Consider the following 22,040-nt stretch of genomic DNA (forward strand, 5'->3'; position numbering starts at 1 on the left):
TCAAGTAAGTTGTACGATTGCCTTCGTGGATGCTGTCGAATTTCATTGATTGGAAGTTCATTAAGGGACCCTTAAAACCATGCCTGCTTTAATGCGTGATGTTTTCACGTTGGAGGGGGTCGCAGATGGAAACGTAAACTGAGCCAATGTTGCTTTCTTTCTGATCTCGTGCATTAATTGGAAGTGAACTGATTTGAATAGGGGGAGGGCGACGAGGTCATGAGTTGGACTGAAGGATTATTAGTGGCGATTTTTTCTGGGAGCGTGAAGCGGGTTGGTTGTTGCATTAGTAAGTGCTCCCGTTCCTTTTCAAGGAGGGGGAAATATGGTTACTTATGGAGAAAACACTGGTTAAGGGCTAGAACTGTTCTGATTTTATAAATGTATAGGAACTACAAGTTTAAATTTTCCCCTTTACATGTATTTATTATAGTATTTACTTCCTGGTGTAAGTACTGAGGTCTGAACGGAGCTGTAGCCCAGATGTATTTTCTCTATACGTCGCTTGAGCGAACTGAACAAGTCAGCTATTTCTAAATCCGCGATGGAAACGTTCTCTGAGTTCATTTATGTTACGATAACGAGCTTTTCTTGAACGACTTCCTAATCTTTTAAGGTTAATCAATACAGAGTGGTAACTGGAAATTGAAAGTCCATTAACTCTTGTTCTTTCTCTGGACTGAACAACAGCCATGAAGGCAGGCGATGCTGTTGTGATCTGCTGGCTTCTCTGGCTCCGGAGTGCCGACTGTCATACACGTGAGCCCTTGCGGGCGGCTGAATCACATCCCCCTGCAAACGTTGCTGGAATAGCTGAGCCTCATCCGTCTGGAAATACTTCTAATGCAAGCTCGCTTAGTCTGCTTGAAGAGACTAGTCGGTCAATGGAGGTATTTCCTGTACGAGCTGACCAAAATGTTTTCATAGTAATCTTGTATAACTTGAAGTATTTCTTTTAAAATCATCTTTTTGCACTTTTTTTGTAATGAGTTAACTTCACGAGTTAAAGAACTACCACGATCTAGCTTTCTTTCTCTCCATTCTGATTTCTGACCTAACCGAAGTTGGAAATTAGTTTTGATTTCTTACAATTGATTGTATGATCCTTCTTGAACATCCTACCTTAACGTAAAGGTCTGTCCTTGCCTTCAGTGCTACTGCAGCAATTATGGTTGATAGTGTTCTTCCCGAATTAGAAAGATCATAAGATTGGCACTTCATTGTAGCAATGGGGATGTGCTATTGTTGATGTGCTAAGCTGTCTCTGGGGTGGAGGCAAGATGCGCTGCCTGGGGTGGTGGTGGAGGCAGGTACATTAGTCAAGTTCAAGAGTTTACTAGATAGACATACGGAGGAATTTAAAATAGAGGGATATGTGGCAGGAAAGGGTTAGATAGTCTTAGGTGAGGTTTAAAGGGCGGCGCAACATTGTGGGCCGAAGGGCCTGTATTGTGCTGTACTTTGTATGATCAGAAAGTGCTATTTGCAGAGTAGAGGAGTGTCCTGCCCAATGTTTATGGTAGTCAACCTTGGCTTCTTGCCATGTTGATGTTGTGGGAGTGTAAGATTTGATCTTGTATTGGGGGTGGGGTGAATGATTTGATCTGATGCATTAGTTAAACTTGGTTTTATTAATCCTTGCAATTAATAACTAAGGCATGTTAGAACTAAGAACAGATATTGAACCATGTTATCTAATGCCAATAGTGGGCGGAGAGCAGTGTGCCAATGATATTTATAAAGATCTGAATTCGTAAATGTATCCTAGTTAAGTGGTGGCAAAACACTTTTCCTTGGTCAGGAAGCTGGTTGCAGTTTGCACAAATGTCCTAGATTGTTTACTTCTTGAATACTATAAATATTCCAAATTTCACTACACAGTCAGCTAAATTATAGATGACTTGTTTTTTCTTGAAGTAATTAGATAAACTGGTAAGTCTGGTTTGTGAGAATGTTGTTGTCAGCAGCTGGCCATCTGTCTGCAATAATGCTTGTCAGTTGCTAAGCAGCAGCTACGTTCCCACAATCTATATCCTATAACTGTAGCAGCAGTTTAAAAATTAATTTTCCTGTAATATATCTTTCTACCATTATCTTGGCTGGCTGAACTTTGCAGCTACAAGATGTTTCTTTGCACTGGTTGTACAATTGTGCAGCAGGTACTGCTGCTGGTTCACAGCTCTAGTTTGATCCTGGCCCCCAGTGCTGTCCGTGGGTTTGCATGTTCTCCCTGCAGACTTCCTGAGTGCTCCCATTTTCCCCCTGGAATACCAAAGATTTGTTGGTTGATTAATTGGCTACTGTAAATTATTGGGTTTAGGGTGGAGTTCATTACCATGAGAGAAGATATCTTGCATAGAAGTACACAGGGCAATGGGAATGCTGAGAGATGGCACTTGATGGGCTAATGCCCTTGTCATAAGGAAAATAAAAAATGGCATTTCTTGCAGTTGCTGTCTTGATTTATTCTTGCCATGCCATATCTTGTTATAACAAATTAATTAGTGTCTACTTATCTCCTAGCTTAAGAAATTTGATTAGTATGTAGACAGCTGGCCATATTAATAATACTAATGTAGGAAATGTCAAAACTAAATTGTATGCCATACCAAAGAATGAGCAGTAAGTTTTTGTTTTGACTGGTTTCAATACTTGAATATCTGTTTTGAATAATCTAAAATTTCCATATGGTGTATTTTTCTTAATCTTAATTGGTACTCTTTCTATTGGTGTCCTGGTTCGAATGTGCCATTTGATTTTAAAAACACAAGATTTCATTTTATTGCATCTTTCACAGCCTCTGCATGTTGGCTGAGAACCACTTTGCAATGAAGTGATCTGGTAATATGGCAGTCAACTTTCAAATGGCAAGGTCCCACAAACTAGAGTAAAACCTTTCAGGATTTCTCTGCTGGTTGAGTATCGCCCAAAATATCCCTGCTCTTTTGAATATTATTTGACGTCTAGATATTAACTGAATGTTCAAACTCTCCTTACTTTAACCTTCTGTTCAAAGTTCTGTCAGTCCCTTGGTGCTGCACTGAAGTGCCCTGCTGAAAGTATCTGGAGTGGAAATTCTCACTGGGATGGGAATAGTATCATTTAAAAAGATGGGTGCATTTTGGGCAAACTTAAATTCTGCCAGAACACCTGTAAAGTGTTAACTTTAAAGAATTTGGTAAACTTCCTTGTCTTGCTCACTTTTTTTGGGGGGTGTGCAAAAACAAATCCAAACTCTAATCTTCTTCACCCAGTGCAATGATTTTTAAACCTTTAACCTTGCTATATGGACAATCCATAATGTGAATGAATACAGAAACCCATAACTTCTCCCTGCCACTAAGAAGTATTATTTTAAAGTCCCCCTACCATTTTATCAACATGGCTGGCTGTCAAAGTTGAGACACAAGAAATTATGCAGCTGCTGGAATCTGGAGCAATACACAGTGCTGGAGGAACTTTTGTGTATGGCAGTCAACGCTGACGCTTTGAGCGCACCGAGTAATGGAAAGAATGGTATTTTTAACATAATGTTGAATACAACGGAATCTGCTAACTATATTTTGTTTCCTTTCTAGTGTCACAATGTAGTACAGCTGAATGGGTCCCAGTGGTGTTCATTTGTAAAAGGCAATGAAGACTGCAAGTTTGGAAGTGGCTTTATTGACTACCTCCAAGGAGCTGTCTGTGGGTTTTGCCACAGTCTGCTGCCACTGGCTATCGTGTTGTATGTAAGTGTTGCCTATTTTGATTAAATTGAGTAAATGCAAAAGCATGTCCACCAAAATATGGAAGTCTCAAATGTGCTGACTGTTCTTTGCTGGCAATTTCCTTCTTGTGCTTTAATTTTATTTTGGATTCCTCCTGCACCAGGAATCTGCTTGCTGGTTGACCTGGAACAGCTCAAATGGAGATGAGTGACTGGGGGGGCCCAAGGTGCTGGTTAAAGTTTGATTTTTAAACATGTTTTGAGTGTCAGTGTTATAGTCTAGTGACCTGTTATGGCCAGATCTTCAGCTGGAAGATGGTGCATTGAGAGGAGGGTGTTATGATCTGTCTTGAATTTAAAAACTTAGCAGTTTCTATCAATAAGTTGTAAGTTTGCTCCATTTCATCTTGGCCATATTTCAGTCCTCTGATCTGAACTTCAGCCTTTAGAACATAAATCAATATTTTAGTAAAAAAAAAACTTGCCTCATCTCCTTTAAACTTTTCCCCCACTCACCCTAAATCTATACCCTTTAGTATTTGACATTTCCATCATGGGGAAGACTCTATCTCCCCTATCCATGCCTCATAATTTTATATACTTCTATCGGGCCTCTAACACTCCAGCAAAAAAAATCAAAGTTTGTTTAAACTCTCCTTGTAGTTATTACCCTGCAATCCAGGCAATATACTGGTGAACCTCTTCTCTTCTGCACCCTCTCCAAAGCCTCTACATCCTCCTTGTAATGTAGCAACTGCAACTGCACACAATGCTCCAAACATGGCCCAACTGAAGTTTTATATAGCTGCAATGTGATGCCCCCAACTTTGATGCTCAGTGCCCCAACTGATGAAGGCAAGCATGCCATATGCTTCCTTTACCACCCTATCAACTTGTTGCCACCTTCAGGGAGCTATGGACATGCACCCTAAGATTATTCTGTACGTCAGTGCTCTGAAGGATCCTGCCATTTACTGTACACTTGCATTTTATCTCCTAAAATGCATCACATCACACTTGTCTGCATTCAACTGTCTGCTATTTCTCTGCCCAAATTTCCAACTGATCTATATCCTACTGTATCTTTTAACAACCTTTCTCAATATACACCATTTTCGTGTCATCTGTAAACTTGCTAATCAGACCACCTACACTTTCATGCAAGTTATTGATGTATATTACCAACAAGAGGTCCCAGCACTGATCCTTGTGGAACACCACTGGTCACAGACCTTTGTTGTGGGGGGGGGGGGGGGGGGGGGGGGGGGATGGTTTGTGAGGAACCTCCACCATAACCTCCTGTATTCAATGAACAAGCCAATTTTGGATCCAATTTACCAACTTGCTATGGATCCACCACCATCTTGGTGAATATTGATGCAAGGTACTCATTAAGGACATCACTCGTTTCCTTTGGTTCCATACACAAATCCCTCATTTGTCATTGAGTGGACCCTTCCTTTCCCTAGCTACCCTTTTGCTCCCAATTTAAGTATAACATGCCTTCAGATTCTCTTTGAACCTACTTGCCAAGGACATTTCATGACCCTTTTTAGCCCTCATAATTCCTTGTTTAATTTCTTTCCTGCTTCCCTTATCTTCCTCAAGGGCCTTGTCTGATAGTTAGCTTCCTAAACCTTCCATATGCTTGCTTTTTCTTTTTGCCTGAACTTGCAATATATCTTGTCATTCAATGTTCTCAAACCTTGTCATTCTATCCTTCATCCTCCCAGGGACAAGCTGGTCCTGAATGCAAACAACTAGCCTTTAAAAGACTCTCATGTCAGATGTGGTTTTACATTCAAACAGCTGCTCCCAATCCACTTTCACCAGTTCCTGTCTGATACTGTTGTAATTAGCCTTCCCCCAATTTAGCACTTTCACCTGAGGACCAGTCTTATCCTTCAGCAACTATCTTAAAACTTTTGGAATTATGGTCACTGTCCCAAAGTGCTTTCCCACTGAAACCTCAATCACTTAGCTAGACATTCCATAGTAGAGGGTCTGGTATGGCTCCTGCCCTGGTTGGTCTATTTAAATAAAGCCTCCTGGATGCACCCAAAATACTGCCCCATCTAAGCCCCTGGCACTAGGGGAGGCCCAGTCAATATCAGGGAAGTTAAAATCACCCACTACAATAACCCTGTTGTTTTTAAATCTTTTCATGAGCTGGCTGTTAGGAGGCCTATAGGATAGTCCCATCATAGTGACTGCACCTTTCTTATTCCTGAGCACTATCCATGTGCCCTTGCTCGATGAGTCCTCCAGGATGTCTCCTCAGTGCAGCTGTGGCATTCTCCCTAATCAGTGATGCAACTCTCCATCTCTTTTTAACCTCCCACTGTCATAACTGAAACTCCTAAACTCTGGAATATTGAGCTGTCAGTCCTGCCCTTCTCTCTATATTGTTTCTGTAATGGCTACAATGTTGTAGTTCCACGTACTAAACCAGGCTCTATGCTCATCTGCTTTGCCTGCTATACTCCTTGCGTTAAAATAAATACTCTTCAGACTGGTATTCCCATAGTGTTCATTGACCTGGCCCTGCCTTCTTCCTACTAGACTGACTTGACCTAACCTCAATCTTCCCCTTAATTCCTCCTCTTGCTGATCTACAGCTCTGGTCCCCACGTCCCCTTGCCATGTTAGTTTAAACCCTCCCAAGTACCACTAACATATCTCCCTGCAAGGATATTGGTGCCCCTCCAGTTTGGGTACAACCAGTCCTTTAACAAGTCATCTCCCTGCCCTGGAATGGATCCCAATGATCCAGGTATCTGAAGCACTCCCTGCTACACCAGCTTTTTAGCCATGCATTCAACTGTACTATCTTTCCATTTCTGGCCTTGCTAGCAACAATCATTTAAAATGCTTAATATTTTTTCTCTTTATCCCACCTTGCTATGGGTTTTATGCTTTCCTTTAGACCATGCTGTTTTTTTTTTAAACAACCCAGAGCTCCTATTATCCTTGGTTAACTGTACACTGTTTCTGTTTCTTTTTAAGATCTTAACAGTTGCCTTGTGATCTTAGGCATGGCTCCCCTCTTCATCAGCAATCTGAATTATTAACAGATATTTCTTGGATTGTTGATGCAGTAGCTCACACACCACTTTATTTTGTTTTAAAGTTACCTAATCCTACTTTTGGCTTGTGACAATTTTTCCAATGATTGTGCATATATGATTGAATGCATGCTGTGGGAAGAGTAGCATATTAGTCATTGTCACAGGATTGATCAATGTTGATCTTGAAGCACAAATTGTGCAATGTTTGGAAATAACCCAATGGGGAATTTATCAGTTAATGTGGCTGATTAATATCTAATTGTCTTGAATTGATCTTTACTGTTGATTATGTGATTTGCTCTGTGCAATCATTTGTAGCACTGCAGGTTTACAAGATGTACATCAAAACCTTGTTAGCTCTATTTAGAACTGCATTAAAAAAAAGAGTTAAACAACTTTTTTCTGTTTTTTGCATTGGGTTATGCTTGATGAATCCTTTTCTTAACCTGTTTTTAGGGGAAATATTGAATCAATTTTTTTGTTTTGCAGAACTTGTCCACTGACATTAGTGCAAAACAAAATACATGGGTTGTAAAATGGGTTAAAATGCAGGTAATTGCATTAATTTGTTTAGGGCTATGGATTTGAATTTGGACAAATGTTTGATATTGAAGGGTAGGATTTTTAAATGAAGGCACTGAGTGAAGCATTCTGCTGAATAGCATCTTTTATATTTTGGTTTTACACAGGCAGTATGGTTGTTCTATCTATTCATGTTCCTTGGAATAACAGCTGAAAAATTGTAAGTTTTGTCTTTGGGCACTTAATCTAGTTTCTTCTTGAATCTTTTACTGTGACACTTGCCTACTCTTCATGCATACTAAATTTTCAAAGTAACTTTGTCAATTTTGTTCTCTGTATATTATTGACATTTAAGATTTATTTGCAAGTATGTTTTCAGTGGTCTCCACTCTTAAGTTGCTGGAAAAACCTTACTTTTTCCCCTTGAATGAAGTTGCAAATATAGTGCAGTTGATGTCAATTGACTGAGGTCAGATTTCTGAAACTACTTGGACATCAAAGTAGAGCTCTCTGTGCTCCAGTCCAAGGCATGTTACCAATGCTCTAGGCTTCCAGGCTCTACCGTATGCAGAACAAAGTTCTGTATGTTGTTAGAAAGCAGTATTTGTCCCAAATTCTGAACACTTCTTGTAGCAGTGAATTGTTAGCCAGCCAATCTAGATTTTGGTGAGATTGAATCTGTTCTGTTCATAATGGGCTTGTCTGGTTCTGTAGCTCCACAATACTAAAGAGATTGCAGTAAAGGGGAAGCTGGGCATTTCAGCTGCAGCATATTCTCATAGCCTGCTATGAGCAAATATTTAATTCTCTGCCTCGCCTGGATGAATGCAGTGATAAAATGTGCTTGTGCAGTTTTGTGCATGAAATGTTTTCACCCTTTGATTCTTTCCATGCTCTCCAAATATTCCTATTATTCACAAATCAGAAGTTTGTTTTCTGGAATATTCTCCAAGTTAAATCTAGGGTGGCTGGCACCATAGCTTCACTGCAGTTATTTGATCCATACTGCTGGTGCTGTTTTCTGAAAGTATAGGCATCTGCCACTTCTCCATAGACTAATATTCAGCCACTTCCCTTTTAAAACATGTTTCTATTCCTTATTAGTGAAGTTAACTGTAATTTGTGGGTTCTTAAATGTTCTGATCATAAATTTCTTAGTCTTATTACCTTGTGTTTTTTTTTAGCTTTTGCCCAAACCTGGCTGCCATATCTACAAGTTTAAAGTTGTCACATAATGTGGCAGTATCCTTTATCACCTATTAAATATCTAGATGTATTCAAAGCATAATCTTATTGGGTGAACACAATCTTTAGATTGCATGCTATGTTAAGATGGGACTAGCCCAATTTTATATTCTGGCTGGTAATGTTGTAACTTCTACACTTAGATATTTGTATTTGTGCAAAGTATAAAAATCTGACAATGCAAGTAATCAATACTCTCAAAATGGCAGAGTTTGCGTTTGGGGTTCAAAGATATCCATTAAAAATAAATATTGCCCAATTCTTGGCTCAAATTTGTTTTGGGTTTCTTGCTGATTTTTTTATTGCACATTCTTTCAATGGATCAGTGTAGTGTTGGCAAGACTTAAAATTTATTGCTCGTCCCTGATTTTTACCTGAGGATGGATTGAACTGCTGTCTATGGTAATATGTTCAAGAGTATTGTTGGGGAGGGAATTCTAGGATTTGACCCAGAGTCAAAGGAACAATTGGACAGGTGTGTGACCTGGTGGGTAGCCAGCAGATGTTTAATAATGTTTTTTGTTCTTTTGGGTGGTGGAGGTGGGTTTGTCATTGTTGTGCATCTTTTTAGATGGTGCACTGGAGTAATTAAGGTTACTTTGTCCTGACTAGTCTTCAGTGCCTTGTTACTACAGTTCCATGTATTCTAGGCAGATGTAAAATATCCTTCACACTGCTAGTTTCTTTTTGACAATGGGTGGGAAGGCTTTGGTGTTGAATTGGATGGGAACTTACTGAAGAATTTGGTCTTCTGACTGTGGTTGCCACTTTAGTCTGTGTCTGATATGGTTAAGTTTCTATTTAACCACTTTTACCCCACTCTGCCACTCTCAAAATAATGCTTGTGAAGGGTTGACTATTGAAGAACAAAGGGTAGGTGTTAAGATCATGAATTGCTATGTTTATAGTATGCATCACTTATTCAGCATAGCCCTAATTTTGTCCGAATCTTGTAAGAGAGATGAACTGAGCAGCAAATGTTGGAAATGTCAGTGAATGTCCCCATTCTGAATGTGATGGCTAGAAGGGGCATTGTCCTGGAGCTGAGATGATTGGCCTCCAACCATAAACTTCCATTGTGCAAGTCTAGCCAGGGGAAGGGCATCTTTCTCATTTCCCAAAAAGCCCTCATTCAAACGTTGGCTTAATTCTGAAGGCATTGACTTGCACTTTGCTCAGCATTTTGTACCAAGATAAAGATCTGAAATGGAGCTGATGGTACAGCAAAAAAAAACAAGTTTGAGTAGCCTCTTAAAAATCAAAACACACTGACTCGCATTTGACCCCTTCTGACATTTTTCCAACAGAATCACTTGGATTGGCCATATCTCCCTGTTTTTGTGTGTGGATAAGAAAGGTAACAAATGCCAGTGCTCCAGCTGAAATGGAACAACTTGGCTAAAGGAATGTTTAGCTGAGGAGCAAAAAGCTTTAACATTGCAGCCAGGATGTTTCTTCAATGACAAGGCCATTTAGTTTCATGTAATCTACACAAATAGTTAAGTGGAATATATTCACCATGGCTAAGGAATTGAAACTTGTCAAATTGAATAAAATGTGATGTGCTCCTGATTATTTTGGCTCTTCCTTGTCCCTATTTTTAATAGCTTTGAAGATTCCCATTGAGCATGATTTAAATATCACTAAAACCCCCAGAGAATACTGGAAATACTTGGGTCAGGCAGCATCTTTGGAGTGAATGTTGCTGTTTGGGCTGATGAGCTTTTTTATGAGAACTAGAAAAATGTTTAATTTCTAGCTTTGTTCCCCCCCTCTGTAACTAAGGGAATGTCTGAGGGTGGAGATGAAGAAAGACCTAATTCCACAAGTGGTGGTGGCTAATAAAAGGTGGTGAAGATGTGAAATCCAATTAATGCAAGACTTTGCGCTTTTGTCAGTCAGTAGCATAAACTTATTCAGTCTGTCTCTACCCATGCACTTTAATTGCTCCACCTCCGTTCTTGCCCCTTAAGGATAAAGTTAGAAATCAAACATGTTTTTATTGGAATGATGAAAGATTATTGAGCTGAAACACTAATTCTGTTTGACCTGAATATTTCTAGCACTGTCTTAATTTTTGATTATCATTTTGCCTTTTGATCCAAGTGTCATTGTTCATTGTTAAAAGTTAGAATTCTTCTAGAATTTAGAAATTGCCTTGTTCATGATCCTGGTCGTGCTCATTCCTCATCTTCCTGCTGTCCCTCCTGAATTTCTGTCAGCAAGACTTCTGATACCTTGCCCAGCTGTTTGCTTGAGATCAAGTTAATGAGTAAGGATTTTCTTCAGCTCCACAGTAATCAGGGTGCAGTTAATGTATTTGTCCAAAATCAAACACCCTATATCATTTCTGAATCGATCCTTTTTCCCCACTTGGGACAAACCCTTCTCACTTGCTGCTTTGTTCAGCTGCAAGCTATTGCCTTTGAATGTTATTCTAATATCAACAGTTGACTTCCATTGTTCAGCTGCTTTTGTTTTTATACCTTGGACCTAGATGGTCCTAATACATATTTGACAAATATTAGGAATCTTCAAATTCCACAACAGGAAAAGTTGTTGATTTTTGGATGTAACAATGTGCAAATTCCAGATTGCATTGCTTGCTGCTGATCTTATTGATGGATTTGTACCAGATCCCACTCCCACCTAAGATGTTTGACTAGGTGTAATTATTGTCCTCTACCTTCTGTTTTGAGTATTTCTTTGTATACCTATCTGGATGATTGAGTGAAAAATTTGAAGGCAATATAAACCTTTAAAGACCAGGTCAAAGTTGCCAGGACGTATAGTTGGTTAAGTTGTCTGGAAGTATTTAATTGCATCTTTTATCATAGTGTAAGTTCTTGCACTTAAATTTTAAAATTTGTACCTGCACTATTTTGAAAAGAGATGGGCAAGCAAGTCAAAAAGATGACCAATGACCATTTTGAAGGGATGTCTTTGAAATAACCTTTCAACTTGTCTGACAACTTGGGTATCTTTGTAACAATTCATATTTAGTGTCAGTTTACTGATTTTAAGATTGTTCATGTTGGGCTGTGCCCAAATTTTCACCACTAACTTGTTTACCCAAAGGCCCACATTTTAACCACAAGGTAATTGAGGTTTCTTGTAAAAATGTTTGACATCTGTATCACTTGTCCTTGACTGTTTTATTCATGGTGTAACTTTCCTTGCCCTTGGTAATGGAGCTCCTGACCTATTCAGTGCAATCGCAGCCTTTTCTGATTCTAGAACAGCAAACCTGGCAATTGGAGCTTTGTTTGGTAAGTTGCCTTTTAATTTATGTACACTTTGTTTCACTTTTTGTTATTGCCTTTTAAACAAAATGCATTTGGAGAACTTGATCAGAATGTTTCTGGCCCAACATGAAAGATGGCATTGCTGGACTTCATTCTGGGAAATGTCCAATTGGATCCAGTATCAGTGTGGGAAACAATTTGGAAATGGCAATCATAATATCACAATGTTTAGAATCCCTATGGAAAAGGGTGTAGACCATAGTAAATATAATTGGAGAAGGACCATTTGAGTGGAAACAGATCTGGCCCAGAAGTTGGACTCTAGGCTTCATGGGTAAATGAACAATTGGGGGGTGGAGGACAAATGCAAATATCACTCCCTTTTGAGAGGTTCAGAGATTGGGCAGTTTGGCCATAGTGGTGGAGAAACTTCTTTAAAAGCAGTGTCAGAATGAGTAAACATTTGGACAAGTGGATTGACTTGGAGAAAGCCAGCGTGGATGTGCTAAAGGTTTATTAGACAATTTACTTGACTTTCTTTTAGTAAGAAGGTCAATGAAGGACATGTGATGTATGCATTTTTATGCTTGGATGTGCAGTTGACATATAATGCTTCTTGGCGGGATAGTGAACTGTGGGGAGGAGAAAGAAGAGAGGCAGTATAAATTAGAAATTCTGGTGATGGGGGGAGGAAGTGAGGGAAAGATGAGTATTGTTGCTTTAAACAATCATAGTTCCTGGTTTTAAGTAGAGGCACAATGTAATTCCTCCTCAATGTTATGAGGAACCATTTCATAAAGCACCTGATTTGGCCACAGTAGAGGTATTGTGTTCAGCTTAGGGTGTCATACTTGGGGTGGGAGTGAAGGATTTTGATCAATTTGCTTTTCTTTTTGGGGAGGGGGAGAGAAAGTTTATGATGCATTGAAGAATAATGTGGCCTACAACAGATCCTATAAATGAGATCCAGTGAAATCGGTTGCTCTGAATACTTTAAAGTTTCAAACTTCTCACTATTTTGCAGGTGCTGGTATATTTGTGACCACAGTTGTTGCTGGAGGTGTTGGCTTTGCAAGACCATTTACAGTAGCATCGAGACCCTTTCTTCGAGATGTAATATTCTATATGGCAGCAGTTTTCTGGGCTTTCCTAGTTGTCTACTATGGGAGTATTGATTTGGGGCAAGCACTTGGTGAGAAACTTGCTCAAATTTCAAGAATAAATGTCAACTGATTTTGGCTTCTGATAACTTGTCCATTAACTTTTACAGTAATTTTTTTTAAACTGTGTAGTGAAATGAATTTTGCACTTGATCTCCATAGGTTACTTGGCTCTGTATGCAGTTTATGTGTTTGTGGTGATCGTTAGCAGCATAATTTACCAGAAGAGCAAAAACGAGCTACATACTTCCCTTTGTAATAATCATTCGGAAAGTAAGTGAGTTGCTAATCATGTGCTTGACTGATTTCCAACTTCAAATTGTAATCACAAAATTGACTGTCTGCCCTATGTTATACAAAAGCTATAGCCACATAACTTGGTGTTTGGGGGGGGTGAGAGGTGGGGTGGGGGGGAAAGGAAGTGGACTTGCTTTATCCTAATTGAAGTGTTCTAGTGAAGTGCACATCCTCATCATAAATTTGTATCTTACTAATTTTAAGAAGGCAGAGTTTGTATGGTGGCTTGTTTTGTGTAGTGATAATTTTAAATCACTTTGTTCTGAAAGACGAGAAGTGACTTCTGCTTTTAGTGTCACTATCTTGTCTCCTCCAGGATTTGTGCCACAGCACATTTTGTGTTGGAAGAAGCAGTAAACAACTACTGCTTATCATTCTGCTTTATTAACCTGCTGCAGTATGGGACAATACTCCATGACTAGTGCCACAAAAGTCACCTTGAGATTTGTATGTTGTGCAGGATGTAGTAACCAATGTAATTCTGTTTTTCAGTCTGTGACACTGAGGATGCATTTCCAACGTGCATCAGGAGATCTATACATGAAAACTGTAAGCATTTTCTTAAGCTAAAATTAGATTTCTGCTTTCTCTGCATTTTTATTTGCGAGTGTCCTATAGAACTATTTATGGTTTTCAAATATAATATGCAGAATTTACTGAAGTTGAGCTATTTCAGTGCCCTACTTTCAAACCCTTGTATGTCGGCATGTGGCAAGGGCAGTTTCTTACTTGGGCCATTGGGGTACAACGTACCTGACACTTCAATGACCGGTTGCAATTGGCTTTTGCTTTTGCCTTGGTGTTGCAGTCAAGACTGTGAATTTCTGACTAGAATTTATTTCCTCAGCAAGCGAGTATCAATCATTAATTGAAACAGAAGAATCCAAATCTACAAAATCCATTTTGCTGGACTCTCTTAATCCCATTGACTTTCAAAAATGGAGGAGGAAACGTTTGCCCTGGAAGATTTTCAAATGCCTGAAGGTAATTCTGATTTCCTTACATCTGCAAGGAGACTGTTTTGTGTTGGGAGAGGATATTAACTTAATACTACTGCAAAAAAAAAACTGGAATGTGTTTGTATACCTAGAGATGGCAGTAAAATTCTTGAAGCTTAATCCTAATTTGCAGGCATTGAGGCAGTTTTTAATGCATTCTGCCCTGAGTTGCTGAACTTTGCTTACTATTTGATTTATTTGCTTAAGACAAAAGGGAAGTGATGTTATAATTGGAGATGCTACATTCTGGGCTATTAAGTTTGTCAAATAGATGGTTTTGATGTCCTCAAATAACTTGGGCAAATTTTTTAGTTGTCATAAATGAGCTGTCTCTCCCTCCCCTTCTCTCCACAATCCCAGACATTTGAAGCTTCAGCATGCTAGTTAGTCATTGCTAGCCAAACCATCTGTTTATTTTCCAGAACTGAATTTAGTCATGTATTTTTCCATTAGTTGTTGGTGGCTGGTTTCCAGTCTTGCTTTTTTTTTCCTTACCCCATCCCTCTCCTCCCTCCACCTGTCTTGGTTTAGTTTCCTCATTTTTAGACTAGTAGTTTGTCTAATTACATTAACATAAAGTCTCTTGTTTTTTCTCTCTTCCAGCTGCCAATAGAGTTTCTGCTTCTGCTTTGTGTTCCCGTGGTTGATTTTGATCAAGATGACCACAACTGGAAGCGCCCTCTGAACTGTCTACAAATAGTTACTGGCTCACTTGTCTGCATCCTTGCATTTAAATCTGGCCATTGTAAGAATTTTTTGTTTTAACTTTGTTAGCATGGTGATCCAAACATAGAAAAGACATCTAGCAAAGGGCAGTCAAAACTGGGGTGGTTCTGGTTGAGATTTGACATCTCAAATTGAGAAGTGTGGCTAATTTCCAAAACTCTTAGATGTGTCTGACTAGTACTGTTAGAGGGAACATTAATAATGTTGTTTGCTTTGGCATTTACATTTTCTTCAAAATAAAACATGTCAAAAGAGGAAGATTTTATGAATTTATGCAACTAATGCAATTGCATTTTGTTGCTGGTTTTCTAACCTCAATGCTCACTCATTGATATAATTAACACCAGAAGTACTTTTTTACAAATGCTGTTCTATTGTAAGTGAACAGGATTTTTAAATTGCATATAATAAAAAAAATTGGTCTTTTGCTACTTGATTACAGCTAAGCTAATGTACTTTGAGCATGACTATTGCAGTCAATGGACTGATTGTAAACTGCTAATATTACTCTGTAGAATTTGGAAACTAGCTAGTTTTAAATGTTGCTAATTTAAATATAGGTCCTAAAATTTTTTTCTTAAAACACTGCAGTTGGATTTCTATTCTGTGCCATACTGTCATGAATGATTTTAAGATGGGAATATTTCAAATGGAAATTGCTTGCTTTTGACTAACCCTGGCTGAACCTTATGGCTAAAAGCTATGGTGGGTAGCAGAGGAATTTTAAATCTGTCATGGTAAATTCAGATTGTGGTCTCTTATAATGATCTCCATTTCCAATGGAGAATAAAATGGGGTGAGGCCAATATGTTGATATCCATTGGGTCAATAGTTATTTTCCTTTTTTGGACACTTATACATTTATCTCAAGGTTAAATGTTATTTTCTGTGGATTCTTCTGGGCAATAAGTGTGGAAAAAGTGTCAAGGCAGCATAGTGGTGCAGCTAGCATTGCTGCTTGACACTCTAGTGACCCAGATTCAGTCCTGACCTCTGACTGTGTGGGGTTTCCATGTTCTTCCTATGACTGGGTTTTCCCCCAGGTGCTTTGGTTTCCTCTTGCATCCCAAAGAGCTGGGTTGATAGGTTAATTGAACACTAAATTGCACCTCATGTTTAGGTGGGTGGGAGAATCTTAGTAGGGGAAGGGGGGGCCTGAATGGATGGGAATATGGGTGAATAAAATGTACAAAGTTGGCATGGACCTGTGCACTGAAGGGCTTGTTTCTCTGTTGTATGACTCTGCTCCAAAACAAATGGAATTGACTTTCTCACATGAAGTAACATGGCTCTTGTCAGATTTGATCATGACACCCAATCACTGTCCCAAATGTTGTTTCCTTGCTTTATCTTGGATGCTGTCCTTTGCAGGATTCTTCAATTAATGAATCCTCTTTCCCATAAAGACTCATTGGGATCCTTCTTTTGTATTTTCTTTCCAGCAAAAGGTACAGACTACCTCAGACTTTCCTCACGGGGGGGGTTGCGCAGTGGTGGGGGTGCAGATGGGGAAATGAATGGTCCATAAAGTATGGGGTTGGTGTGGCTTATTGGCATGGAAAGACGATTGGTTAGGAACAAACTGGAATAAGTGGGTTACTTCCTAGTTGGCACAACATCCATAGTGCCACAAAAATCTACACTAAGCTGTTTGTTGCTTGGAATACCTAGTTCACTAACTTCTTTCGGAGAAGGAAACTTGCCTGGTTATGTAATTCTACAGCTCTCAATGTAATTAACACTCAACACCTGAGGTCTTGAAGGCCAGTTGATTCAAGGGATGGATCTTATCAATGACAGCAACAATCCACAATTTTTTATGAAAGTGCAGCTACTGCAACAAGTTGAGTCTACTTCTTGGGGATTGGAATACAAATATAAAGAAATCCCCACCACAGTTGATCAGGACTGAGATCACAGCTGGAGTACTAAGTAGTTTTGGTTTCTGTATCTGAAGAACAAGTGTACCTTTTGGGTTCTGTTTTCTTTAAATGCATAAATTTGTCCATTGGCACAGCAAAATTTTGCCTGGTTGATCTGGGATTGGGTTTGCCCTTTGAAGAGTAAGATTGGCCCATCAAATTTAGATTGTAAATCTTTGAAACTATCCTGAGGATGCTTGGTGACTATATTCAAGACAGATTTTTGGATGATCAGTGGAATCACAATACATGGTTATCAGATTGGAAAGGTGTACACAAGGCAAGATTGTTTCTGTAATAGTAGAATAGGCTTATTTGAGGGTGGAGAAATAGAAGTACCTTATGACTCATTGAACTTCAATATGCTGCACTGGTTGTATCAATTATGGAGATGCATTTCTAATCTGAATGATCTTGCAGCAATATTAGCTGTTCTTAGTTAAATGATCTTGTGTGTAAACTGAAGTTGTTTTTTTTTCGTTTAGATGGATTACTTCTCATCCATGGCCAGTATCCTGTATGGGGTGTTGTTCTGGTGGTTACGTTGATTTTAGCAGCTATAATTTTCTTCTCCACAAAGAATGAGGAACCGCCGAAGTTTCACTGTGTAAGCCATCAATCCAGATTTTGTACAACTGCCTTAATGTAAACATCCACCAGATGGTTTCATTCATCTGTTCCAAATTGCATTCCAAAAATTCCTTTACTGTTGGAGGAAGTCAGTACAATCTTTCTAACACAACCAGTACATTGGTGGAATCTTACTATGCCTACAATACAGGAAATGAGCTTTTTATTTCTAGTTTTTGATATATATACACATTAAAGTGTATTGAATTTACAACTACTTTAACTGTTCTTAAACTGAAGTGCAAACTTAATGGGAAAACTACTTAATTCTGTATATTCTACTTGTGTCAATGTGATTAGCTATGAACCAATTAAGTTTTTCAATTGCAATGAATTGGTGGCTATGTTTTTATGGTGCAACAATTTACCTTTAGTGTTCATTGTTCGTTCATTTTGTCCTCCTATTTAATATTGCTTTGCTTTATCCTACAGTACACTTTCATTTATTCAGCTTGGTTTTAGACAGATTCTTGGTTTATAGATTTTCGTGGACCTCCAGCTATATTGTTCTTGACCTGGTTCTTGTATCAATTCTTGTATTCATGCTTTTAATCTTTTGAACACTTCTGACTTTTAATTAGTTTCATTCTCAAACATTAAATTCAAATACTCCATCTGAAAAATCATTTTTTTGTAATTTGAGTACACCTTTCACTAAATCAAACTTTGACCATCTGACTTTTTGTCCCCACTTTTGGCTTTTTGCTGTCATTTAAAATTATGATTTTATTTGTAACCATTTTGGTTGGAACTTGACATGGGTCAATGCTTAATATGGGTGAAGGTTTGTGTACAACTGCATCGTTTCAAGGTCAACATTTCAGTACATGCAGATTTGATTATAAATTTGTTTTGTTTCAGGTATTTGCTTTTGTTGGGTTTTTCTTCAGCATCATACTGATCAACAGTATAGCTATTGAGATCGTCAATCTTTTGCGCTCCATTGGAATCATTTTTAACCTGAGTAATACTGTTCTGGGATTGACGTTACTTGCCTGGGGAAACAGTATTGGAGGTATGTTTTGTCTGGTTAGGGAAGCAATGACTGTCAATTTGAGCTGTCAGGAGCTGATCAATACATCTGTAGTGCTAATACAGCATGGTGGGGGGTGTGGGGAGAGGAGACAATCACTTGAAGTAAATGGCACCTTGAATATTAAGGCAGTTTCTAATTTGGGAAGTTGCCCTTTAACCACAGATTTGTATGCTCTCAGACTTGGCTTTTGGTAAGGCAGTCTGACGCAGTGGCAGTGAGAGGAAGTAAGTTTTTGTGCTGGCGGTTTTGTTGTTTTGCGAAAATTGTGCACAAAATGTTAAATTGTGGTATTATAGAAATTCATATCAATTTGCATTTTATTAGTGGGTGGAAAAATGAGATTGAAGCTGGTTTCATGTGACTTATTTTTCAGATTTGTTCTCTGACATCACAGTGGCCCGACAAGGATACCCACGTATGGCTATTGCTGCGTGCTTTGGGGGGATAATATTTAGTATCCTTTTCGATTTGGGGGTTTCTGTATTTGGATTCTAAAGGCTATTCAAAGTTGTATGGTTCCTTAATTCCATTGTAGATATGCTGTTTGGTATTGGCCTAAGCTCTCTAATTGAAATGCCCTACAATAATAACATTCTTGAGGTATGTGCCAATTCTTGCTTTGTACACTTGGTACTATCTTTCTATGGTTTTAGAAAATATGAACCTGTTTTTAACCTTTTTCTCCCATTGTCTTCCATCATAAACTAGCAGCTCTTGAGTGCATGAAGGTAGGAGTTATAGGCATTAAATGGGAGGGGAAATGTAGACAATGAGCTGGTCAAAATTTAGAACTATTTAGTTTTGGGATACTGAATAGCTTTTAACATCCAGGGCAAAAGCAGATTAGGCTCAAGTGGGTACAGGACTTTCAAATAAGGGTAAAGAGCAACTAGGACTTAGTTTGGGATGCAATGTGGGCAGCAGAATTCTGATTGATTTAGAAGTTTAGAATGGGAGGGAAGCCAGGATACTGGCAGAATCAGCTAGGGGAATACAAGTCACTTGAGCCAAATCCTCATTTATACCAAGGTGATGGTGTTTTTAAGCACTGATGTGTACCAAAGGATATGGTTGGAAGCCCTGATCTGGATAAAACTATTCCAGATTTAGGTTGTGTTCAGGAAAAGGAGGATGGGGTGATTGGTAAGTATGTAATTTCTGGAAATGCTTACCCATAAATTGGAAGGCAAAACTGAAGGCTGGATTTTGCAAAAGCAGTCAAAGGGGAGAGCTAGGTATGGTGAAAGCTGATCCCATGACTTTGGATGATGCCAGCCTTGCAGGTGAATAAGAGGGACTGGAGAGTGGAAATAATGGAGGAAGTGGACGTTAATGGAAATGCTTTGGCTAACCAAGTATGGAATGAAGCAAGAACAGCCTCCAAGGGGGACCATATCAAAGGACTCTGGAGCAGCGATTTGAGATGAGTAGCCAAGAGTATTTTTAAATGCTCCTATGGATCAGATATGACATTCAAAAGTGGTATTTCCTGAACTGTGGGCAGATGTGATTCATTTTAATGTGAATGTGACTGATTCATTTGAAGTCATAGTTGCTTATCATCCCTTTTAATACTACAGCTGCATAAGTTGTATGGTTTTAAAGTTTAAAAGTCAGATACTGGCAGGAAATTAAGTTTTTTTTTAATGGATTGATGTCTTGAAATTTGGTAAATTGAAATGGCTTATTGGCTTTGTTTTAGATGTCAATTGCTAGAATTTTAGTATCACATAAACATGCTTAATAAGCACGTGCCACAATCTCTAGCAGAGTTCCTCTTTATGAAAAATGACCTTTGGACAAATCCATAATTTTGGTTTCATTTGCAGAAGGCAAAATTCTGATTGTACATTCAAACTTGTTCAACAGCCTAATTAGTTTATAGTAGTATATTTGGCACTAGTAGAAATTTTACATAATTCATTTTTCTCCTAGATCAAACGTGAAGGCCTCCTGGATTGGATTCTAGTTGGATCACTGGGCTTAAGTCTTGTAATGTCATTTGTATTTATCCCACTTCAAGGTTTTAAATTCACACGGTCATATGGAATTATTCTAGTTTCATTTTATGTATTATTTGTTATAATAGCACTACTGACTGAAGCTGAAATTATACATATTTAAAATAGTTTCCCTTGCATGGACTGATGGAAATGAATTGTTCTAGCACATTTTGTACACAGTTTTGTTTAAATTATAGTCTTCTGTCAGATATCTGAAACTAAATATTTAGCTGGACGGTGGGTAGAAAAGATACTAAACAGAATTTGCACATTACTTTTGACTTCAAATCTCTTGTTTAACAGAATTGCCAATTAGTGTTTATGTATGTCTGAGATTGAGAAAGAAGTTAAAGTATTCTATGAACAGAGGCTGCTTCACTTGATTATGGACCATAAAACACTGAGCACTAATGGAATGCAAGGACCGTTGCTACTTTTGCAAAAATGTTTTTCCACCCCCTTAAAGAAAAACTTTTTTTTCACCACAAGTCTCTATTACTGAAGCTGGAATTCAGTCACTCACTTGGATTAGAGAGTGCAGATCTCCTGATCTTGCACTTCACTAGTTTACGAATTGAGTAATTAAGCACCTTTTTGCACTATTGTACATAATTTTTTTTTAAGTTGTCTCAAATCTTGACACTTCCTGATTGGAATGGGAACGAAGGGAAATAATTTTTCAAATAAGATTTGCTGTAGAGTTTGTGCAGCCTGTGCACCATGCTTGACTTCAGAACTGAATTTTACATTCCATGATAAATTGCTGTTGTACAACTTTTTATTTGTGAAATAAATTTTAATATTTAAGTGTTTCTGCATAACTAGTTGGTGCTTGATGCGCATTTATTTTCCATTTCCACAAGATGACAAGGTGAATATTTTTACAAAAAACTAGGGCCTGGATTTCAACATTTTTTTGTTTTGTTTTTCTTGCGTTGTAGATGCAAGGTCACAACATGCTTCACGTGGTGTGGAACTAATTTCCTTCCCTCTTTCTTCTCCCCCACCCACCTTAACTTCACATGGGATAATTATCTTAAAGTAATTGCTGTTGCTGGAAGCCTTGAGAGGTGAGGGTTAAAATATTGGAGATGTTCAGCGGATTGGATCATATCTGTTGAGGAAAAACAGTAAATATTTCTGGTTGATATTTCATTTGAAATGTCAAATGTTTTCTGCCATAAATGTTATCTCATTGCCTTCAGCACTTTTTTTGGGTATGGTTGGTTCATTTTGGAATGCTTGAACATTTAAATCGGCTGACAGGTCAATCTAAGTGGCTTGACATTGAATGCATTTCTAGAAGCTTCGGATACCATTTAATGTTTCTTGCTTTCCATAATTTGTATTAAGCCAAGCTAATGCTTTGTAGTGAAAAGTGAGATATAACTTGCTGCTTTTTGAACACATTTGGTCTAGATAATTGTTGGGTTATTTCCACCATGCTCAAGTCTCCAACCAAAAGCTTAGTTATCAGTT

General features: G+C 38.4%; 1 protein-coding gene across 1 annotated transcript; it reads left to right on the top strand.

Annotated features, from left to right (window-relative positions):
• The first annotated feature begins 191 nt into the window (after positions 1-191).
• Positions 192-21,369, top strand: slc8b1 (solute carrier family 8 member B1). The gene is made up of 16 exons (XM_052032362.1): positions 192-289; positions 691-899; positions 3,579-3,731; positions 7,467-7,519; positions 8,484-8,540; positions 11,707-11,813; positions 12,814-12,981; positions 13,112-13,222; positions 13,739-13,795; positions 14,094-14,230; positions 14,848-14,989; positions 17,378-17,499; positions 18,384-18,537; positions 18,932-19,012; positions 19,094-19,158; positions 20,494-21,369. Exons 1-16 carry the CDS (start codon positions 220-222, stop codon positions 20,680-20,682), a joined length of 1,875 nt encoding a protein of 624 aa, XP_051888322.1. The 5' UTR covers positions 192-219; the 3' UTR covers positions 20,683-21,369.
• The last annotated feature ends 671 nt before the right edge of the window (positions 21,370-22,040 follow it).

The sequence above is a fragment of the Pristis pectinata genome, chromosome 17, assembly GCF_009764475.1.
Source record: "Pristis pectinata isolate sPriPec2 chromosome 17, sPriPec2.1.pri, whole genome shotgun sequence".
NCBI lineage: Eukaryota > Metazoa > Chordata > Chondrichthyes > Rhinopristiformes > Pristidae > Pristis > Pristis pectinata.